Raw genomic sequence first — 18,811 nt, 5'->3', positions numbered from 1 at the left:
ATTTCATAGTATTACTGTATTTTTTATTAAATAAATGCAAAGAGAATTCTTTTAAACAAACAAAAACACAAAAATCTTACCATCTCCACTAATATAAATTCATCCAGATTTGGTCTGACATCTAGGAACATATTTCTCGTCACACAGATCAGCTCCAAACAGGACGTCGTATTTCTCATCACTAAATACGGTTACATTCATCTGTATGACCTGGAGACGGGCACCTGCATCTACATGAACAGAATCAGTGGAGAGACCATTTTTGTGACTGCACCCCACGAAGCCACATCTGGAATCATTGGCGTGAACAGGAAAGGACAGGTACACGCTGAACATTAAATTTTAATTAAGTGGTGTAAATGACATGTGAATTAAACTGAGCAATGATAAAAGTGCCACTATGTTTACAATTTCCAAGGAAATAAACCTTCAAATGGCTTACTTATAGTTGTCTCTGCATATTATGCAGGGTTAGGAGAAAGTGTATTTACTCTGAAAAACAATTATACGCTCCTGCTGTAATGTGTCAGTTTTTCACATTTTTAGCAGCTGTGTCACTTTGATCCTGCATCATGGAGCTCTATATGTGTGTGTTTGGTCGGATCTATGTTCTGTTAGAGGTAATCTAAGGAGGACACAACACAGCTCAGCTGATTATTCCAGAGGCAGAACATTTAATACCCTCGTCTTACTGAGACATGGAAACCACCCATCCTCCCTCTTCATAGTTCATCTTTTTAATTTCCTCTCAGCATAGCTTAAAGCATCGCTCATCCTGAAATTTCCCCTTGAACTTGGAGATCAAGACCACCATAGTCAATAGAAGCATCATGATGCATAAGTAATGTCAAAAGGGGATACATTTCTGCTGGATCTCAGAACGGTTTAAATAAAAAGGTGTTCAGTATCTCAGGTGAGCCGACGCTCCTGTCTGCTGGATCTCTCTGTTCACAATGCTCCATTATGAGCTTGTTAATGGATCCTGTGAGCATGTAAATAATTTTCCAGTCATGCCAGAGAAAGGCTTGAATTATTTAGTGCATGGCAGAAAGCCAATCCAAACTGTGTCACGCTGAACCTGAAGAGCACTGTTTCCTTGTCAATAATACAGAACCTCCAACTCGGTCAACCAACAGTGCCATGCAGAACATCACAAAGGTTAAAGGCATAGCATTAATGCATTGATCATCTGTAGGGTTATGTGTGTTTTAGTTTCATTTTGTAGAGCGTTACGTAATTGGGTTACGATACATTTGTCTGTTATTTAACATGGTGGTAGTAAGATCTAAGATATTATGGATGGATTGGTGTTAGAATAAATGTCATGTATGAATATGATTTATTTAAGTGTAGGTAAAGGAAAAGGAATGCAGATCTCTCTTCCTGTCTCGGTTTCCCCTGCTCGTACTGGCATTCTCCATCTTCCTGTCCTCTGCACCAGTCAGCACTGGTGGGGGATGAAAAGTCAGGTTCTAACCAACTGAGTCTGCATTCGTGAGCGGAGTGACCTTGAGAGAGAGCCTTCACTGAAAATAGCTGCAAGAGGGAGACGGACTGAGAGAGAAAAAAAAGTGTCAGTTATCATGTGATCCTGCCGTGGGAGGCCTTGACTGGCATTCTAAATCCTTTCACATTAACAGAGGCAGAACCTGACTGCCAATCACAGTGCATGTAGGCAGAATGCATCATCAGCTTCTGTGACATCGCACTTTGCCCTCCCTTTTTTCTTTGATCAGGCCTACTATACTGCTGTAACACGACTCTCAGTAAGTTAAATGTCTGGTCTGTTAGTACTTTAAGGCAGGCCCTAGACAGCTCACACAGACTTAATCTGATTTTATGTAACAGAACCACTACACATTGTTTTATGTTAACCTATATAAATTGCACACACAAGTTTTGTTCTTGTATTATGGCAAAATAAAATTTGGCATAATAAACAAATAGATTATAATTATTTTCAAAAAACAGATGCACATTATTGTTATTATAAAATTTTATTATAACATGTTGTTATAATAATTAGTAACACTACTAATAATTAGTAATATTATTTATTAATTTAGTAGTAATAATTTATTAAATTATAATAAATTATTAATCATGTATCTTTAAGTTAATCTGTTTATAGTTATATACTAAAAATAATACAATTAAAATGTGTTTCTGCTTTTTAACAAATACATTTACATAACCTAAGCAATTCATCACGGATGGATAAAACAGTTAAATTATCAACAATAAAAATTGTATTTATTGTTATAGTTATTGTTGTTCTCAAGGTTAATAGCAATTTACAAATTATTTAGAATTGTTTTGTACACTTTTAAATCTAAATGGTTGCATTATATGTATTATTTTGAGTTTTTGCCACATTGCCTAAAAATGCATTTTTCATTTTAGATTGAATAAAAATTATATATTGCAAACATTTATTAAATATTATATGGCACTATTTATTATTTGACATTATATAATCCTTTTTTTTTTAAGAAACTGGGATGGGTATTATCTTGTCCGACTGATAACACATACTGGGATGTGCTCTGTGCAGATGTTTGTGTTGTTTGGGGTCCTCATCAGGAGTGACTCATTATTACTATCATCATCTCCTCAGGCCTTGGGCTTTTATTGACGTCAATGCAGCGTTCTTCCCCCCTGGACAACTGCAGCTTCTGTCTGTTTATCAAGCACACACACACATGCAAATGTTATCTCCCGTTCGCTTGGCCTCTCCTTTTCTTTCTCTCTCACTGGCTCTTTGTGGAAGAAAGCTGATAGACACAAGGAGCTGCTCTATTTTTACTCCTCTCTTTAGTGTCTCTACCTTCTTCCATCTCTGAGCGATCTGACCCATATTGTTGGGGGTGGGACGTGCGGGTTTAAGCAGAGAGTGATGTCCATCCATGCAGAATAACACCTGTGACTTTAACCTGCTGATGCTGATATAAAATACACGGTAGCGTACAAACACTTAAGACATGCACTTACAGCAGAGATCCAGCCAGCACCTACAGCAATAATATCCAACTTTAAGCATCTCTCAAACAATCTCTTGTCTGGTCCATAATTCCTAGAGATCTCAGTAGTACCATTTTATTGGAAATAAAGATAAAAAACGTTTGGTCAAAGCAGTGACATCTTGGTGGAAAGGGGACACATTTTACATCTCACTGCACTCCTGCATCTGATCATGTTACATACTAGAGACAAGCATTAGTGTGCACCTTAACTTCAGTGTGAGGATGTTAGCCGATACGAGGTGTTACGTTTTCTCATTAAGGGTCCTTGATATCATATAACAGATCACTTGTGCTGTGTGTGATGGATGTTCCAGCTGCTTTTATGCAGGGTGACCAAGAAAACCACCAAGGGAATTTCCTGTTTGCACCTCCTTCCTGTGAAGATGCTAAATTACATTAAAGCTCTGCTGAGAAAATTTGAGAAAAGATGTTTAAAACATTAAGCAATCAATGAGAACATTTTACTATTATTAGTAGTAATATTAGTATCTATATTAACAAATAGATAAAATATTAACAACTAAAATATTAATGATTATTAAAAAACAGTGGCTATTTGCACTGTGTTAATGGCATATTCTCTTAGCGATGGATGCTATTTACACTAAGTGCAAAAAGCAATGGATTCTATTTACACTAAGTGAAAATGGCAGTATTTTTTAATATGCTATTTACACTAAGTGCAGATAGCTATAGATTATATTTACATTGTTAAAATAAAAGATTTTCTGCTATTTATACCAAAGAACTTATATTGGCTTCTATACTATACTGTTTATACTACTTATTGCAAATAGTGGCAATTATCTGCACCTTAGTATTGTAGTACAATTATAAAACAGTATGCAATAATTTTTACGTCGGTCTAAAGGTAAATGACTAATTGCAAACATAAATCTTAAACTTTCCTAGGTGTTGTCAGTGTGTGTTGAGGAGGAGAACATCATCCAGTACATCACCAATGTGCTGCAGAATCCAGACCTGGCTTTACGAATGGCGGTCCGAAATAATCTGGCAGGAGCCGAGGAGCTGTTTGGCCGTAAGTTTAACACCCTCTTTGCCGCAGGAAACTACTCCGAGGCAGCTAAAGTGGCCGCTAATGCTCCAAAGGTGAGTAGGGCTGAATATTTTAATAATATGATGTTTAATAATAACATATTGTAAATTAAATTAAATAGAATAATTTATTATTATAGTAAACCGTTTAGCATTATTAAATAATACTTCTCTTCACTTCTTGTTTATCTCAGGGTATCCTGCGCACTCCGGACACCATCCGTCGGTTCCAGGGCGTCCCGGCTCAGCCCGGTCAGACATCCCCACTGTTGCAGTATTTCGGGATCCTGCTGGACCAAGGCCAGCTCAACAAGTTTGAGTCTCTGGAGCTGTGCAGACCAGTCCTTCAGCAGGGCCGCAAACAGCTTCTGGAGAAATGGCTGAAGGAGGACAAGGTATGTGGAGGAGGTCGCAGGGGAGATGGTTATCTGCACACACACCCACAGGAGCCTCTTCCTCTGTACGCATGTGTGTGTGTTTGTGCGAGAGTCTCAGGGAACAGGGTGTGCACTTCGGATGCATTTTTTTTTTCATAAACAGAAAGAATGCCTCCATATTTTTGTGACAAAGAAGGGGTCTGTGTGAAAACAGACTGTGTGGATTGTGAGAACAACGGTGTTTGTGTGTGAATGTGTATGTCTGTTATCTAAGATGTTTGCTTTAGATGTGATGTCATGTGTTTGTTATGTGGGGCAAGGGGTGTTTGGGTTTTTTCCTTCTGAAGCACAGAGGAAAGTCTTGGGTTTCATTCCAGTCTTTTTTACAATCTGCACTTAAAATAACTGAATAAAATGTTCTTTCTCATAGCCTCAACAAGTTACATCTCTCGACTTGGTTTAGTGATTGAGCTGACATGATTTGTTGTTCCACAACCATGATTTATTTAGAGAGTTAAGGACCGTGATGCCATATTCATTCCTGAAATATACAAACAAAGAGCGCTGTACCAAATAAAGTTTTCCTTGTGTTCATTTCAACCTTACACAACCATTTAAAAAATTTGGGGTCAGTGTTTTTTTTTTTCTTCTTCTTCTTTTTCTTTTATTCAGAAAAGATGCATTAAATTGACCAGAAATTACTGATAAAAAAGGAAAAACTTTCATAATGTTACAACTGATTTATTTTTGAAATACATGCTTTTAAACAATCTATTCATCAGATAATCCTGAAATAAAAACAATGTTTCCAGTGCTCCGACACAACTTTTTTTTATCATTGATGATGATGATAAATGTTATTTGAACACCAAATCAGTAAATTAGAATGATTTCTAAAGAATCACAATGCATTCTTAAATTGTATTTAACCATAATGGTAAATTTCTGTTGTTTCTCTTCAGCTTGAATGCTCAGAGGAGTTGGGCGACTTGGTGAAGGCTGTGGACCCCACTCTTGCTCTTAGTGTCTACCTGAGGGCCAACGTACCCAACAAAGTCATTCAGTGTTTCGCAGAAACCGGCCAGTTCCCCAAGATTGTCCTGTATGCCAAAAAGGTATGATGACTGATCAGTCAATTTGAAGTTTAAAAAGTACTGAATGAATTAAAATAGACATACTCATACCTCATTTGGTGTTTATAGGTGGGCTACACTCCAGACTGGATCTTTCTGCTGAGGAACGTGATGCGGATCAGTCCGGATCAGGGTCTGCAGTTTGCTCAGATGCTCGTTCAGGATGAAGAACCGCTGGCTGACATCACACAGGTCAGGAACAGAGGAGGAGAGGAGAAGAAAGATTTCAAATGATTTAGAGAGAAACCATGTGACCTAGAGGCTGTTTAAGACTCATTTAAGGAGCTCTGAAAGAATTTCACTTAAAAATGTGCTTTCCTCCCAGATCGTTGATGTGTTTATGGAGTATAACCTGGTTCAGCAGTGCACGTCCTTCCTTTTGGATGCTCTGAAAAACAACCGCCCATCAGAAGGTCCACTGCAGACCCGTCTGCTGGAAATGAACCTGATGCATGCACCACAGGTACACACTGCACACTGAAAAGCATCTGGATATACTTATTGTCATTGTGTTCGACAATCTTCAAGCAAAACGGTCTCTTGCAGGTTGCAGATGCCATTCTAGGAAATCAGATGTTCACTAACTACGATCGTGCCCACATTGCCCAACTGTGTGAGAAGGCAGGGCTTCTGCAGAGAGCTTTAGAGCACTATACTGACCTGTACGACATCAAACGAGCTGTCGTACACACACACCTGCTCAACCCGGAGGTACCCAGCAAGTTCTTTTTCATCATACTGAATTAAAGTGTGACCTTCTTTTTCATTCTGTCTCTCTTCGTTTTGCACTCTGTTAATGACTGCAGTGGCTGGTGAACTTTTTTGGCGCTCTGTCAGTGGAGGACTCTCTGGAGTGTCTAAGAGCCATGCTGTCCGCTAACATCAGGCAGAACCTTCAGATCTGTGTCCAGGTGGCCTCCAAGTATCACGAACAGCTGACTACCCAGGCACTCACTGAGCTTTTCGAGTCTTTCAAGAGTTTTGAGGGTAAGAACTAGATTCCTTATGATTTATTAACCTGGTGTCACTGGAAAGTTCAAACACTGATATGAGACAACCTGGAAATATCTAGGAATATTAAAAGTTTTTTTGTTTTTTTAGACAAGACGAGTCTGTTAAGTGATTAAACGAACTGATAAACAAATCTGTTAACCAATAACCTTATCCATTAATCACAAACTACTGTAAAGATCATAAAGTACATTCAAAAACAATAAGACTGAATAAAACGGGGATGGATAAACAATATTTTCCCTGCATATGAATCTCACTTAGTGTATACATTGCCCATGTAGTTTCTTCTGATATATCTGGCAGGCCTACGAATTCTGTTGGCAGGCATTGCTAGAAAGTCACTCTTGAGTGTATTTAAACTTGTACGTAAACACTCGTGGTCACTCTGCTGGTTGCCTTTCATAGTGCAGACACAATTTGACTGGTATCTTGGCCGTGTAATGGCTCTGTTCTGTGTGTGGAGCAGCATGTAGCCTTCCGTTCTGGGCTAAGTAGGACAAAAGGTTTGGCAATCAGAGCAGGCAGCGGCACAGGGCCCGCGGCCACCCACAATCCCTCAGGCTTTTCATATGACAGCAAGAAGCAAAATGAAATGGAAACGCAATGCTCATGCAAATGTAGCGGCCTAATCAGTAATTTAAAGGGTTTGTGCACCCTTTCATCATTTACTCACCCTCATGTCATCCCAAACCCATTTGACTTTCCTCTGTGGAACATAAAATATTTTAAAAGAACAAAAATCCCTTTAAAGTTTCACACAAAATCTGCATATACGAAACGTGTAGATCAAACCGTAAACCACATTCAGACATCTGTCCAGTAACAGTCAAGCGTCATTTATTGTTCTGTGCTGGATGCAGGTCTGTTCTACTTCCTTGGCTCGATTGTGAACTTCAGCCAGGACACAGAGGTGCATTTCAAATACATCCAGGCCGCATGCAGGACGGGCCAAATCAAAGAGGTGGAGCGGATCTGTCGGGAAAGCAACTGCTATGACCCTGAACGTGTCAAGAACTTTCTCAAGGTACTGCCAAGACTCTGTCAGCGAAACCTCTCGAAATGATCCATAGCTGACCACAAAAAGCACATTATATTCTCTAGTTTCTCATCTGTTAAAACTCTTTCCATCTTTTTTCCCTCATTACATTTCCTGTTTTGTTCTCTTCTTCTGATCTGTCTTTTATCATTTACATGCAAGCCTTTTGCAATTTCAGATGCAAGCGGAAATGTGTTTGATCCTTGCCATTTTATGATAAAGGAATATTCTGGGTTTAATACAACTTCTATGAGCTCTATTAACACCGTTTACGGCAAATATCAATGTCAGTTACCACTGAAAAAAAAGGAAAACTTCAAGGAATATTTAAACAGTTTAAAATTCAACACAAATTATGGTAACTAAATACTGTTAAAATAAATATTAAATATGCATGGAAACAAGTCACAAGATTGAAACCTTCATAATGATCTCAAATTAAGCTTTTTTTTAATAGCATTTGTGGCATAATGTTGATAAGTGCATTAAATCATTTTAACTAATCTTTACTTGTTTTAAAAGTATTTTTATCTTTTTATTATTAATTTTCTTTTAAATTTATTATCATTTATTTATTCATTATTATACAGTGATTCCATCAAAATAGTCTTATGCTAAAATAATAATGGCCACAGGATTTATATCAGAAATGCATAACCAAAAATTTATTTACTTTGAAGATTATTTCTAAGTCAAAAGAGTGTTTTGGAAAATTCTTCAGCTCAAATAATAAGCCGTTTTTACTTAATAATTCAATAAAGTGTTTCAACAAAAATACCAGCTTCAGATCTCTGCTTCTAAACCGTCCAGAACCCCGACCTGGTTTATATCCATTGGACGCGTTTTACTGTGAAAATAGAATAAATAATAATAAAAAAAAAAATAAAAAAATATATATATAATTAAAAAAAAAATATATATATATATATATATATATATATATTAATTTAAGATAAAATAAGGATGAGTTTAATTTTTTTATATTGGATTCAGTACATTGTTTTACTGTCATTGAAATTGAATAAACATATGCACAATAAAACAGAACATTTAATATCTTGAAGGTTTGTGGAAAAATCCAATGCAGGTTGTATTCTCTTTTTATTAACAAATGATCCCCATTTAGATCAGGCTCCCTTTTAGGATTATTAGTTTTAGGGAGTTGATCTCACTCTTTTATCCTGATGGCGGCTGTTGTTATCTCCTGTGCTTTACCCTGTACTTATGGGATACTAAGGACTTGTATCAGGTAAATTAACCCTAAGTACTACAAGACTCTCTTTACTTTATTCCCTTCTCTTTTCTTTTGTCATCCCTTCTTTTTCTCCTAGTGGTCAGTTGAAGGATTAATACTGGGATTGGTGTGTGCGATGCACACATACAGGGAGGTTTCAAAAAGCATTGACTGCTGGGAACAACCCTCTCTTGGCCTGAACTTGAAAACGTAGCGAATGAGATTGAGTTTGTGTTTTTTTTGGTAGTGTGTTGATGTGTGTTTGGCTGTGGTTAATTTGTGGTGACCATGTTCTGCAGAAATGGAAGCCTTGGGTCTTTTTCAGAATCTGTTCCACCAGAGTCAGACCTTATAAAGCTGACTTCTCTGTTGGACTCTGCCGGCTTCAAAGGGTGGATCCAGAAAGCCAAGTTTTGTGGAATGATTTTGAGACTTTAATATAGTTTAATATAGTCTTGTTTAAGGCTTCACTGCAAATGTTCAGCCTCTGTAAATATCTGTAGACACGCTCAATGTTGTGGAGGTTGATTTGTGGCGTTTCTTTGGAGTGAATTGTACAATCCCAGTTCATTAATCCTGTAAGTGTTGTAAACTGTACTTTTTAAATGTTTTAGCCAGCAGGGGGTGCAGTACTGCCACCTCAAAGTTTGACATGATTCTAGCCTTGTTTTCAGTTATAGACTTTCTTTTAACCACTAACCACACAATTCTTCAAAAAACATATTTTGTGGACTACTCTGTTATCCTAGAATCATGTTTATAACATTCTCAATTTGTCATGGTTAATTTTTTTTATTGCTTTAACATTTTTTTTTTTATTCTATATTTAAATTGTGAATTATTTGGTACTGTAGGTTTTGTATTGCTTTTAATTTTTTTTTTTTAATTATTATTATTATTATTATTTACTTGGCAGTTTTTATACAACTAGTTTTTTTTATTGCTTTAATATTTACTTTTTTAAATTATGAACTACTTTGTAGGTTTTTGTAGAACTAATCATTTTCAGTAATTTTAGTAATATTTATTTCCAACAAATATAGTTAAATCTGTTTTATAAACTTAAAACGGCTTTGTAATCCTTTAAGTTATGTAATGTTAAATCTTATACTGAACTTATAATGAACTGTTTTGAATTAAAATTCATTTTAGAATTTAAACTTTAAAAATCAACTGGGGTCTTTTGCAGATTTGACTGTATTATTGAACAAATGACATCTGTGTCTGACATCTGACGTTATCGTCTCATTTCCCCAACGTTTGACTGACAGGAAGCTAAACTCACCGACCAGCTGCCTCTCATTATTGTGTGCGATCGCTTCGACTTCGTCCATGATCTTGTACTCTACTTGTACCGAAACAACCTGCAGAAGTACATTGAAATCTACGTGCAAAAGGTGAGTAACCTTTACTTACCTTTCACATAGCCTCTGTAGTCAAGCAATGAACAAACAGTAAATGATCATTTGTGTATAAACAGGTGAACCCAAGTCGTCTGCCTGTGGTTATTGGAGGGCTCCTGGATGTTGACTGCTCCGAGGACGTCATCAAAAACTTGATTTTGGTTGTGCGGGGCCAGTTTTCCACCGATGAGCTGGTGGCAGAAGTGGAGAAGAGAAACAGGTATAAACTTTGCATCCAAATGTCAATATCAAACCAGAAGTTATCAAAACAAAGCACTTGAGACGATGATGTTATGCTATCTTGGATTCAAATCTATTACAGGATGCTTCTGTTTATTTTAGGTGATGTTTAATCATTTGTTTGTGTACATCATGAGAGTTTCCAGATGAAACTTTGATTGCACAAGTAAACAAAGAACACAGACAGCAGTAGCTGTTCTGATTGTTTAACAGCAGCTCTAGCAGTTGCAATATGCTATTTTGTGAGGGGGGGAAGATTACTTATTTTGGAAAAACATAAAAATGAACTAAACATAAACAGCTTTAGATAGGTTGAGTTTTAAATGTCTTTCTTCTGCAGACTGAAGCTGTTGTTGCCATGGCTGGAGTCTCGTATCCATGAGGGCTGTGAGGAGCCAGCTACCCACAATGCCTTGGCCAAGATCTACATTGACAGCAATAATCACCCAGAACGCTTCCTGCGGGAAAACCCGTACTACGACAGCCGTGTGGTAGGGAAATACTGTGAGAAAAGAGACCCTCACCTGGCCTGTGTGGCCTATGAGAGAGGACAGTGTGACCAGGAGCTCATCAACGTTAGTATGCTTGTCCAGAAATAAGCTTTAAGCATTTTCATACCAAGTTTAGAGCAACCAACAACAATATAAAGCATACAATTTGTAACTTATTTTTCTTTACAGGTGTGCAATGAAAACTCGCTGTTCAAGAGTTTGTCCCGTTACCTGGTGCGCCGCAGAGACCCAGATCTTTGGGCCAGCGTGCTTTTGGAGACCAACCCCTTCAGGAGGCCCCTTATTGACCAGGTACACATACGTGTTAAATTCATCTCTCACCATATACACACATGGATCATAGAGGAATTGGAAGTGCATGTTTGTATTTATATTTGATTAATTTCACATTAATATTGGGCGAAATAGATGAGTGTTATTGACACTTGAATGTTTTGAATTTATAATTGGCATGCAAGAATCTGAGAAAGGTTTGTTGCAGTACATTCTGGGATTCATAATTCAAGTTATCTTAGAAAGCATAATTATTCTACCATCTGTTTTGAACAGTCTTTACTTTGGAAAGCATTTCTGTGATCCCTTAATATTCTTCCTAGATAGGCTCACTAGGCTTTGTAACAAGATGTTTAGAGTTTTTTTTTTTTTTTTTTTTTTTTAAAGAAATTAGTACGTTTATTCAACATTTATGAATTAATTTATTAAAAGAGACAGTTAAGACATTTATAAGTAATATGTTCCCTTGTAACCTTCCTGCATGTTTTTTTGAATACCAAGTTGTTATTTGTTTCTTTAGGTGGTGCAGACAGCCCTGTCAGAGACTCAGGACCCAGAGGAGGTGTCCGTCACAGTGAAGGCCTTCATGACTGCTGACCTGCCCAATGAACTCATTGAGCTGCTGGAAAAGATCGTCCTGGACAACTCAGTCTTTAGTGAACACAGGTGCATGAGCCCAAAAATATTCCAACATATGAACATTTGGAACAGGCCATTTTTGTGTGTTTAAGGACATTAAATTCCTTGCCCAAACAGTCTTGTGCAAGCTTTTAACACAATTTAATAAAGTTTAATACAAGTCCAATCTTCATCCTGCTCCTAGAAACCTGCAGAACCTGCTCATCCTAACAGCCATCAAAGCAGACCGCACACGCGTCATGGAATACATCAACCGCCTGGACAACTACGATGCCCCAGACATCGCCAACATCGCCATCAGCAGCGAGCTGTTCGAGGAGGCCTTTGCTATCTTCAGGAAGTTTGATGTCAATACCTCTGCAGTGCAGGTATGTGTTTGAGCAATACTTTCAGTAGCCTTGGTTTTCAAGTGTAGGCTTGCTGAAGTGATTTACTGAATAGCAGATAAGGAAAGAGCTGATGTTTCCTGTCCTCCTCAGGTTCTGATTGAGCACATTGGTAATCTGGACCGGGCTTATGAGTTTGCGGAGCGCTGTAATGAACCTGCAGTGTGGAGCCAGCTGGCTAAGGCTCAACTGCAAAAGGGTCTCGTCAAAGAGTCCATTGACTCCTACATCAAGGCTGATGACCCCTCAGCTTACATGGAGGTGGTTCAGGTCTCTTCCCAGAGTGGTACGTCCTCTTCAGTCCTAGTTCTAGATAATAAATTATTGTATTTAAGGACATTTTTCCACTGATTTTGTATTCACAACCATATTTTCTGGCTCAGGTAACTGGGAGGACCTGGTGAAGTTTCTGCAGATGGCCAGAAAGAAGTCCAGAGAGTCCTATGTGGAGACAGAGCTGATCTTCGCACTGGCCAAAACCAACCGTCTCGCTGAACTGGAGGAGTTTATAAATGGACCAAATAATGCACACATCCAGCAGGTAATGCACAATCGTGTTTTATGAATTCCTTAATTCTTTAGTGTGTTATAACAGTGTTATTATAGTATTATTAAAATACTGTTAGTAGTGTTTTATAGTATTTATTAATATTTTGAAGTTATATTATTCTTATATTATTCAATTAAGCTATATTAATGTTCTATTTTCAAATTCACTTACATTTGGTATTTTTTTTAGCTTTTATTTTTTATATTTTTATATTTTATTTCAGCAAAATTATTTATTTTATTAACAATTTTTAAATAAATAATTTAGCTGAAATACACACAAAATAAAAATAAATTATAATTATAAAATTTATTTTTATTTTGTGTATTTCAGTTTTAGTCGTTTTAGTACAACGTATTTTATTTTATTTCAGCTTTATTTTTCATACAGTTTTAACAACACTTGGTTATTACGAGTACTTTATTATATAAGTATAAAAAAATATGTTAAGTAACACTGTTTATTTATTATTCCACACAGGTTGGAGATCGCTGCTATGACGAGAAGATGTACGAGGCGGCCAAACTTCTGTACAATAACGTCTCCAACTTCGGCCGCTTGGCTTCTACCCTGGTCCACTTGGGAGAGTATCAAGCCGCAGTGGACGGTGCCCGCAAGGCTAACAGCACTCGCACATGGAAGGAGGTGTGCTTTGCTTGTGTGGATGGGAATGAGTTCAGATTGGCTCAGATCTGCGGCCTTCACATCGTGGTTCATGCCGATGAACTAGAAGAGCTCATCAACTATTACCAGGCAAGTTGTGATCCGCCAAGAAGATTCTGCAAATAACTAAAAATTGAATTAAATATATAGTTATAAAATGCTCTCTATAGGACCGTGGCTACTTCGAGGAGCTGATCACCTTGCTGGAGGCGGCGCTGGGGTTGGAGCGCGCTCACATGGGCATGTTCACAGAGCTGGCCATCCTCTACTCTAAATTCAAACCACAGAAGATGAGGGAACACCTGGAACTGTTCTGGTCCAGAGTCAACATCCCAAAGGTACACAGCACTACTAAAGATGATTGTTATTTCAGATGTTGGTTTGTAACACTCCACTTTTTATTTAAGTGTCCTTCGCTCAGTTCTGTTAAACAGCAGGAGTTGATTTCTTCTTCCATCATCCCCCTCCAGCTTTAATTCAATTCAACATGTAATCTGATATTCTCCAAAGGAACGATCTTAGTATCATCCTCTGCAATGCACAAATGTTACAAAGTCTGTCTCCTTCACTTGACTTCTATTCTTTTTCTTTCTTAATCAGGTCCTGAGGGCTGCAGAGCAGGCTCACCTGTGGGCAGAGCTTGTTTTCCTCTATGACAAGTATGAAGAATATGACAACGCCATCATCACCATGATGAGCCATCCCACAGATGCCTGGAAAGAGGGACAGTTCAAAGACATCATCACCAAGGTAAAGTTTAACTGCTTTTCCTGTGTACATAAATACACTTCCAATGAACTTCTTTTGAGTTTAAACTTTTTTACAGTGTTGCTATTGTTTTCTACAACAATCAATGTACGTTAACAGAAATAAAGCCAAAATAAAATATAAACATGATCTAAACAATTTCTAAATTTAAATTTCTATATTTTTTTGTTGATTAGAAAGTGATTTGTTAACATTTACATATTGCCAATTATATTATTATTACTTATTATAATTATAGGTTTATATTAAAATTATATTAGTGCGGTCAAATGATTAATCGCGATTAATCACATCCGAAATAAGTTTTTGTTTACATAATATATGTGTGTGTGTGTTTTATGTATATTTATTATGTGTATATAAATACACAAACATACATTATATATTTTGAAAATATTTACATTTATTTACTTGACTATATTTATATTCCCATAATTTATATTATAAATAAATATATTTAAATACATAAAGATAACTTTTTTTTATTATATACATACATGCATGTGTGTGTATTTATATATACATATTTATATTAAGGGAAATTAATTTTAAATGGAAAAACAAAACAAACATAAATTAAAATTATATGTATGTATGTATATGTGTGTGTATATATATATATATATATATATATATATATATATATATATATATATATGTGTGTGTGTACTTATATCTGTGTATATATATAGAGAGAGAGAGAGCGATCAGTATAAGTATAAATATAAATAATAAAATAATTTAAATTATTTAATTATAAAATACAATTAAGGCATTGATTAATATATAATAAAGATTGATATAATTAGAATTATTATTAATTATTAGTATAAATATACAGAATCAAATTATGACATTAATTATCAATATATACATTTAAAAATGAAAAGGAATCATTTTTAAATGGAAAAACAAACATGAGAAATATTCCCTTGGAAACTAAATTAAATAAAATAAATTTAAGCTGAAAAATGACCAGAGTACATATAATTACTTTCAATTTAAAATGAATACTGATCATATAAACAAATATGACAACACCAGGAAATGAATTAAATGGCAGTGATCGTATTTCTTGTTTTGTTTAGGTGGCCAACGTGGAACTGTACTACAAAGCAATCCAGTTTTATCTGGAGTTCAAGCCCTTGTTACTGAACGACCTGCTCATAGTTCTTTCCCCGAGACTGGATCACTCTCGTGCCGTCAGCTTCTTCAGCAAGGTATGGAAAGCAAGCACAAGGCTACCTTGCCTGTGTGCTGAGCCTTTGAACTTCATGCTTGTTTAACATCAACTAAAATGACTTTTTTGTTTCTTCAGGTTAAGCAGCTTCCTCTCATCAAGCCTTATCTGCGGTCAGTACAAAACCACAACAACAAGTCTGTCAATGAAGCACTTAACAACCTCTTCATCTCAGAGGAAGACTATCAGGTACAAACAACAGGATTTTTCAGAAAAACAAATAACAATTATTGTAGCTTTTTACAGTAGCTGTTGTCCGCCACCTCATCATCTGTTCAACTGTCCCGTCCTCAGGCACTCAGGACATCTATAGATGCGTACGATAACTTCGACAACATCTCACTGGCCCAGCGTCTGGAGAAACACGAACTGATCGAGTTCAGGAGAATCGCTGCTTACCTCTTCAAGGGAAACAACCGATGGAAGCAGAGTGTGGAGCTGTGCAAGAAAGACAAACTCTACAAGGTGAGGTGGAGGATGGGGTTATTGTCTAGTCATGCTATTTGTAACTGTAGTTGATCTGATTCGTAACAGCCATGCATGTTGTTCTATTCAGGATGCAATGCAGTATGCGTCAGAGTCGAAGGACATAGAACTGGCCGAGGAGCTGCTGCAGTGGTTCCTTCAGGAAGATAAAAAGGAGTGTTTTGCCGCCGGCCTTTTCACCTGCTATGACCTGCTCAGGCCTGATGTGGTGCTGGAGACAGCATGGAGGCACAACATCATGGACTTTGCCATGCCTTACTTCATCCAGGTGATGAGGGAATACCTCAGCAAGGTAAGGATTGGCTGCTACTCTACAATGGGGAACAAATGTATGGAGGACTAGGAATGCCACTTAAAAATAAAAGAAGATTAATTAGTTATTTCAAAACAATGACCTTTGACTAACGTTTGAAGGCTGAATTAAATCAATTTAAATGTGTTTAGCTGAAAAGTATCATTTACATACAGTGAATTGTATTTAATTATTTTTAAATAATTATAATTATTAGCATAACATTGATAATTGATGTCTTTATTTTCTTAATTTGAAAAAAAAGAGTAAATTTGACTAACATTTTATAATAGGAAATATTACATTTTAAAATGTATTAACATTGTAAATTACATTAGTATATATGCTAGTATAATCAAGTTATAATAACTAAATAATAAAAATGGAGACATTAGTTTTTCAATATATATTAAAAATAAAAACACGAAAAAAATGGAGCTAACATTTAAGTTATTTTATTTTTTTTCCCTTTGAAATGTGATTTAACATTCACATACTTCAGTTTAGTATAAAATCAAGACATCAGTTATCAGAATACTAATTTAAAAATAGTCACAGATAACGTTGACCAAAATAAATCAAATGAATCATTTTAAATAAGTCAGTTTGAAAAGTAATTAGCATTTACATAAAGTAACAGTACAAATATTTTCAAATAATCATAATTGATATCTTAAGTCATCAATTATCAATGTATTAACTTGAATATTAAACTAAGAATGTTTTACATTTTAAACATGAATTAAAAGAATTTTAAATATCTCTGTCAATTTGAAAAGTGATTAACATTTGTATATTAACATTCATATTATTAATTAATAAGCGTTAGTGTAATTATATTTGTATTTACACTATTTTCTAAACTAATTTTAATGAATGATAAAACCATGATTATTTTAAGAGACATTCTTGGTCCTCAGCACAGTTATCATTATATACAGACTGAAAACAAATTTTTCTCATGCATTTAGGTGGACAAGCTGGAGACCTCCGAATCCTTGAGGAAAGAAGAGGAGCAGGCGACAGAGACTCAACCCATTGTTTATGGTAAAACAGTGAAAGCAAATTGCAAAGAAAATTGACTAGTATTTATGTTTTTTAAAATATATCAAATGAGTTTTTTTTTTTTACAATATCTCTCATTCCTCAGGCACACCTCAGCTCATGCTGACAGCAGGTCCCAGTGTGCCTGTCCCCCCGCAGCAGGCTTATGGCTACGGGTACACAGCAGCCCCTGGCTACCCCCAGGCTCCTCAGGCACAGCCGGGTTTCGGTTACGGCATGTAAGGACCTCCCCGTTTCCCGCTCGCCCCTCTTCCAGCTGCCGCTTGGTTCGGTGCAGCACCCCTATGGATCTCCCTCCCTCAATCCTCCACCAGTCCGACTCTACCACTTTGTGCTCACGACGGGGGATTTGAGCAAATGTTATTCTTTTACTTTACCTTTTTTAAAATGATCGTTTTTGTTTATCGTGTTTTCTTTATACCATCATGAAGGACTTTATTTCTATACTGTCAAAGATTTCATCAAGAATTATTTTTTTCACATTCCAGATACTTACTAGATTTAATTTCCTGTCAGTTTTATCTGTCAATAAAAGGGAATGGTGTCTACAATGAGGAGACTTGTGGGAGAAGCAAGTCAGCTTGATTAAAATGACAAAACAAAATCAGATTTGCACTCCGTAGTCAGAGAAAAACATCTAATGTATCATTTTGGTGTGTGTGAACAACTTGTTCAGTCTGTCAGCATATTGTATATTCCAGGAAATAAAATAACACGGAGAAAAAAAACTTACAACTACCGCCTCCACAAACAAACACTACTCAGTACCAGTAATTCAATGGGGGTGCGTAGCTCTAGAAATATATAAAAAAGGTTATTTTAAATGCATAAACATGCATTCATATGGCAACTTCAAACCTTTTCCCTGACCTATGCAGGTTCTCCAATTTTTGTTTTCCATATGAAAAACAAACTTTTGTTGTGCAGTAACACGTACTCATTGTGTTGGACCATCCATTTGAATATATATATAAATATATATGCGGCTCTCCACACCTGTGTGTGTTTTACTAACCTTACCTCTCTGTGCTGCAGTGTGTTTGTGTGCGTATGTGTGTTTGCTGGTTGTTGTGATGTTTAGGTCACTGTATGGCACCGAAGTGAGACTAGAAAGCCAGTTTATCCTGCCAGTTATTCCTAAACTCAGTTTACCCTTTATTTGTAAAGAAGTGAAATCACAAATGGTTTAAGAACAAAGATTAAACTAACTCCCTGTGTGTTCTGTACTCAGTTTTCACTGAGCTGAGATTAATCATACACATATATTGTAATGACCTGATTGTGCACAAAGAGAATGAGATTTTTTCCCCCCACAGATTATCATATAAATAAAGGCTTCTTGTTTGTCAAGAGAAATCTGGTCTAAACGTAGCTTCATGTGCCATGTATTTTTTTTCCCAACACACTTTGTAATTTCTCCC

At 36.4% G+C, this 18,811-nt stretch overlaps 1 protein-coding gene across 4 annotated transcripts in view; it reads left to right on the top strand.

Annotated features, from left to right (window-relative positions):
* cltca (clathrin, heavy chain a (Hc)) overlaps positions 1-18,761 on the top strand; it is a 33,433-nt gene extending 14,672 nt beyond the window's left edge. For all 4 annotated transcript variants that reach the window (XM_042732647.1, XM_042732646.1, XM_042732645.1 and 1 more), the window contains 26 exons: positions 148-321; positions 3,936-4,133; positions 4,274-4,474; positions 5,419-5,571; positions 5,659-5,781; positions 5,915-6,052; positions 6,136-6,300; positions 6,396-6,576; positions 7,464-7,627; positions 10,145-10,270; positions 10,354-10,496; positions 10,857-11,091; positions 11,197-11,319; positions 11,822-11,967; positions 12,125-12,308; positions 12,420-12,612; positions 12,710-12,867; positions 13,357-13,629; positions 13,710-13,877; positions 14,140-14,289; positions 15,396-15,527; positions 15,626-15,736; positions 15,842-16,012; positions 16,104-16,325; positions 17,297-17,372; positions 17,476-18,761. In XM_042732647.1, coding sequence (XP_042588581.1) covers positions 148-321; positions 3,936-4,133; positions 4,274-4,474; positions 5,419-5,571; positions 5,659-5,781; positions 5,915-6,052; positions 6,136-6,300; positions 6,396-6,576; positions 7,464-7,627; positions 10,145-10,270; positions 10,354-10,496; positions 10,857-11,091; positions 11,197-11,319; positions 11,822-11,967; positions 12,125-12,308; positions 12,420-12,612; positions 12,710-12,867; positions 13,357-13,629; positions 13,710-13,877; positions 14,140-14,289; positions 15,396-15,527; positions 15,626-15,736; positions 15,842-16,012; positions 16,104-16,325; positions 17,297-17,372; positions 17,476-17,612 — 4,245 coding nt within the window. In that variant the 3' untranslated portion in view covers positions 17,613-18,761. The remainder of the gene's footprint in view (positions 1-147; positions 322-3,935; positions 4,134-4,273; positions 4,475-5,418; positions 5,572-5,658; positions 5,782-5,914; positions 6,053-6,135; positions 6,301-6,395; positions 6,577-7,463; positions 7,628-10,144; positions 10,271-10,353; positions 10,497-10,856; positions 11,092-11,196; positions 11,320-11,821; positions 11,968-12,124; positions 12,309-12,419; positions 12,613-12,709; positions 12,868-13,356; positions 13,630-13,709; positions 13,878-14,139; positions 14,290-15,395; positions 15,528-15,625; positions 15,737-15,841; positions 16,013-16,103; positions 16,326-17,296; positions 17,373-17,475) is intronic.
* Positions 18,762-18,811: the final 50 nt, after the last annotated feature.

Source organism: Cyprinus carpio, chromosome B10 (assembly GCF_018340385.1).
Source record: "Cyprinus carpio isolate SPL01 chromosome B10, ASM1834038v1, whole genome shotgun sequence".
In the NCBI taxonomy this organism is placed as follows: domain Eukaryota; kingdom Metazoa; phylum Chordata; class Actinopteri; order Cypriniformes; family Cyprinidae; genus Cyprinus; species Cyprinus carpio.
Note: the sequence above shows the minus strand (reverse complement) of the source record. Positions and strands in the feature narration are given on the sequence as shown.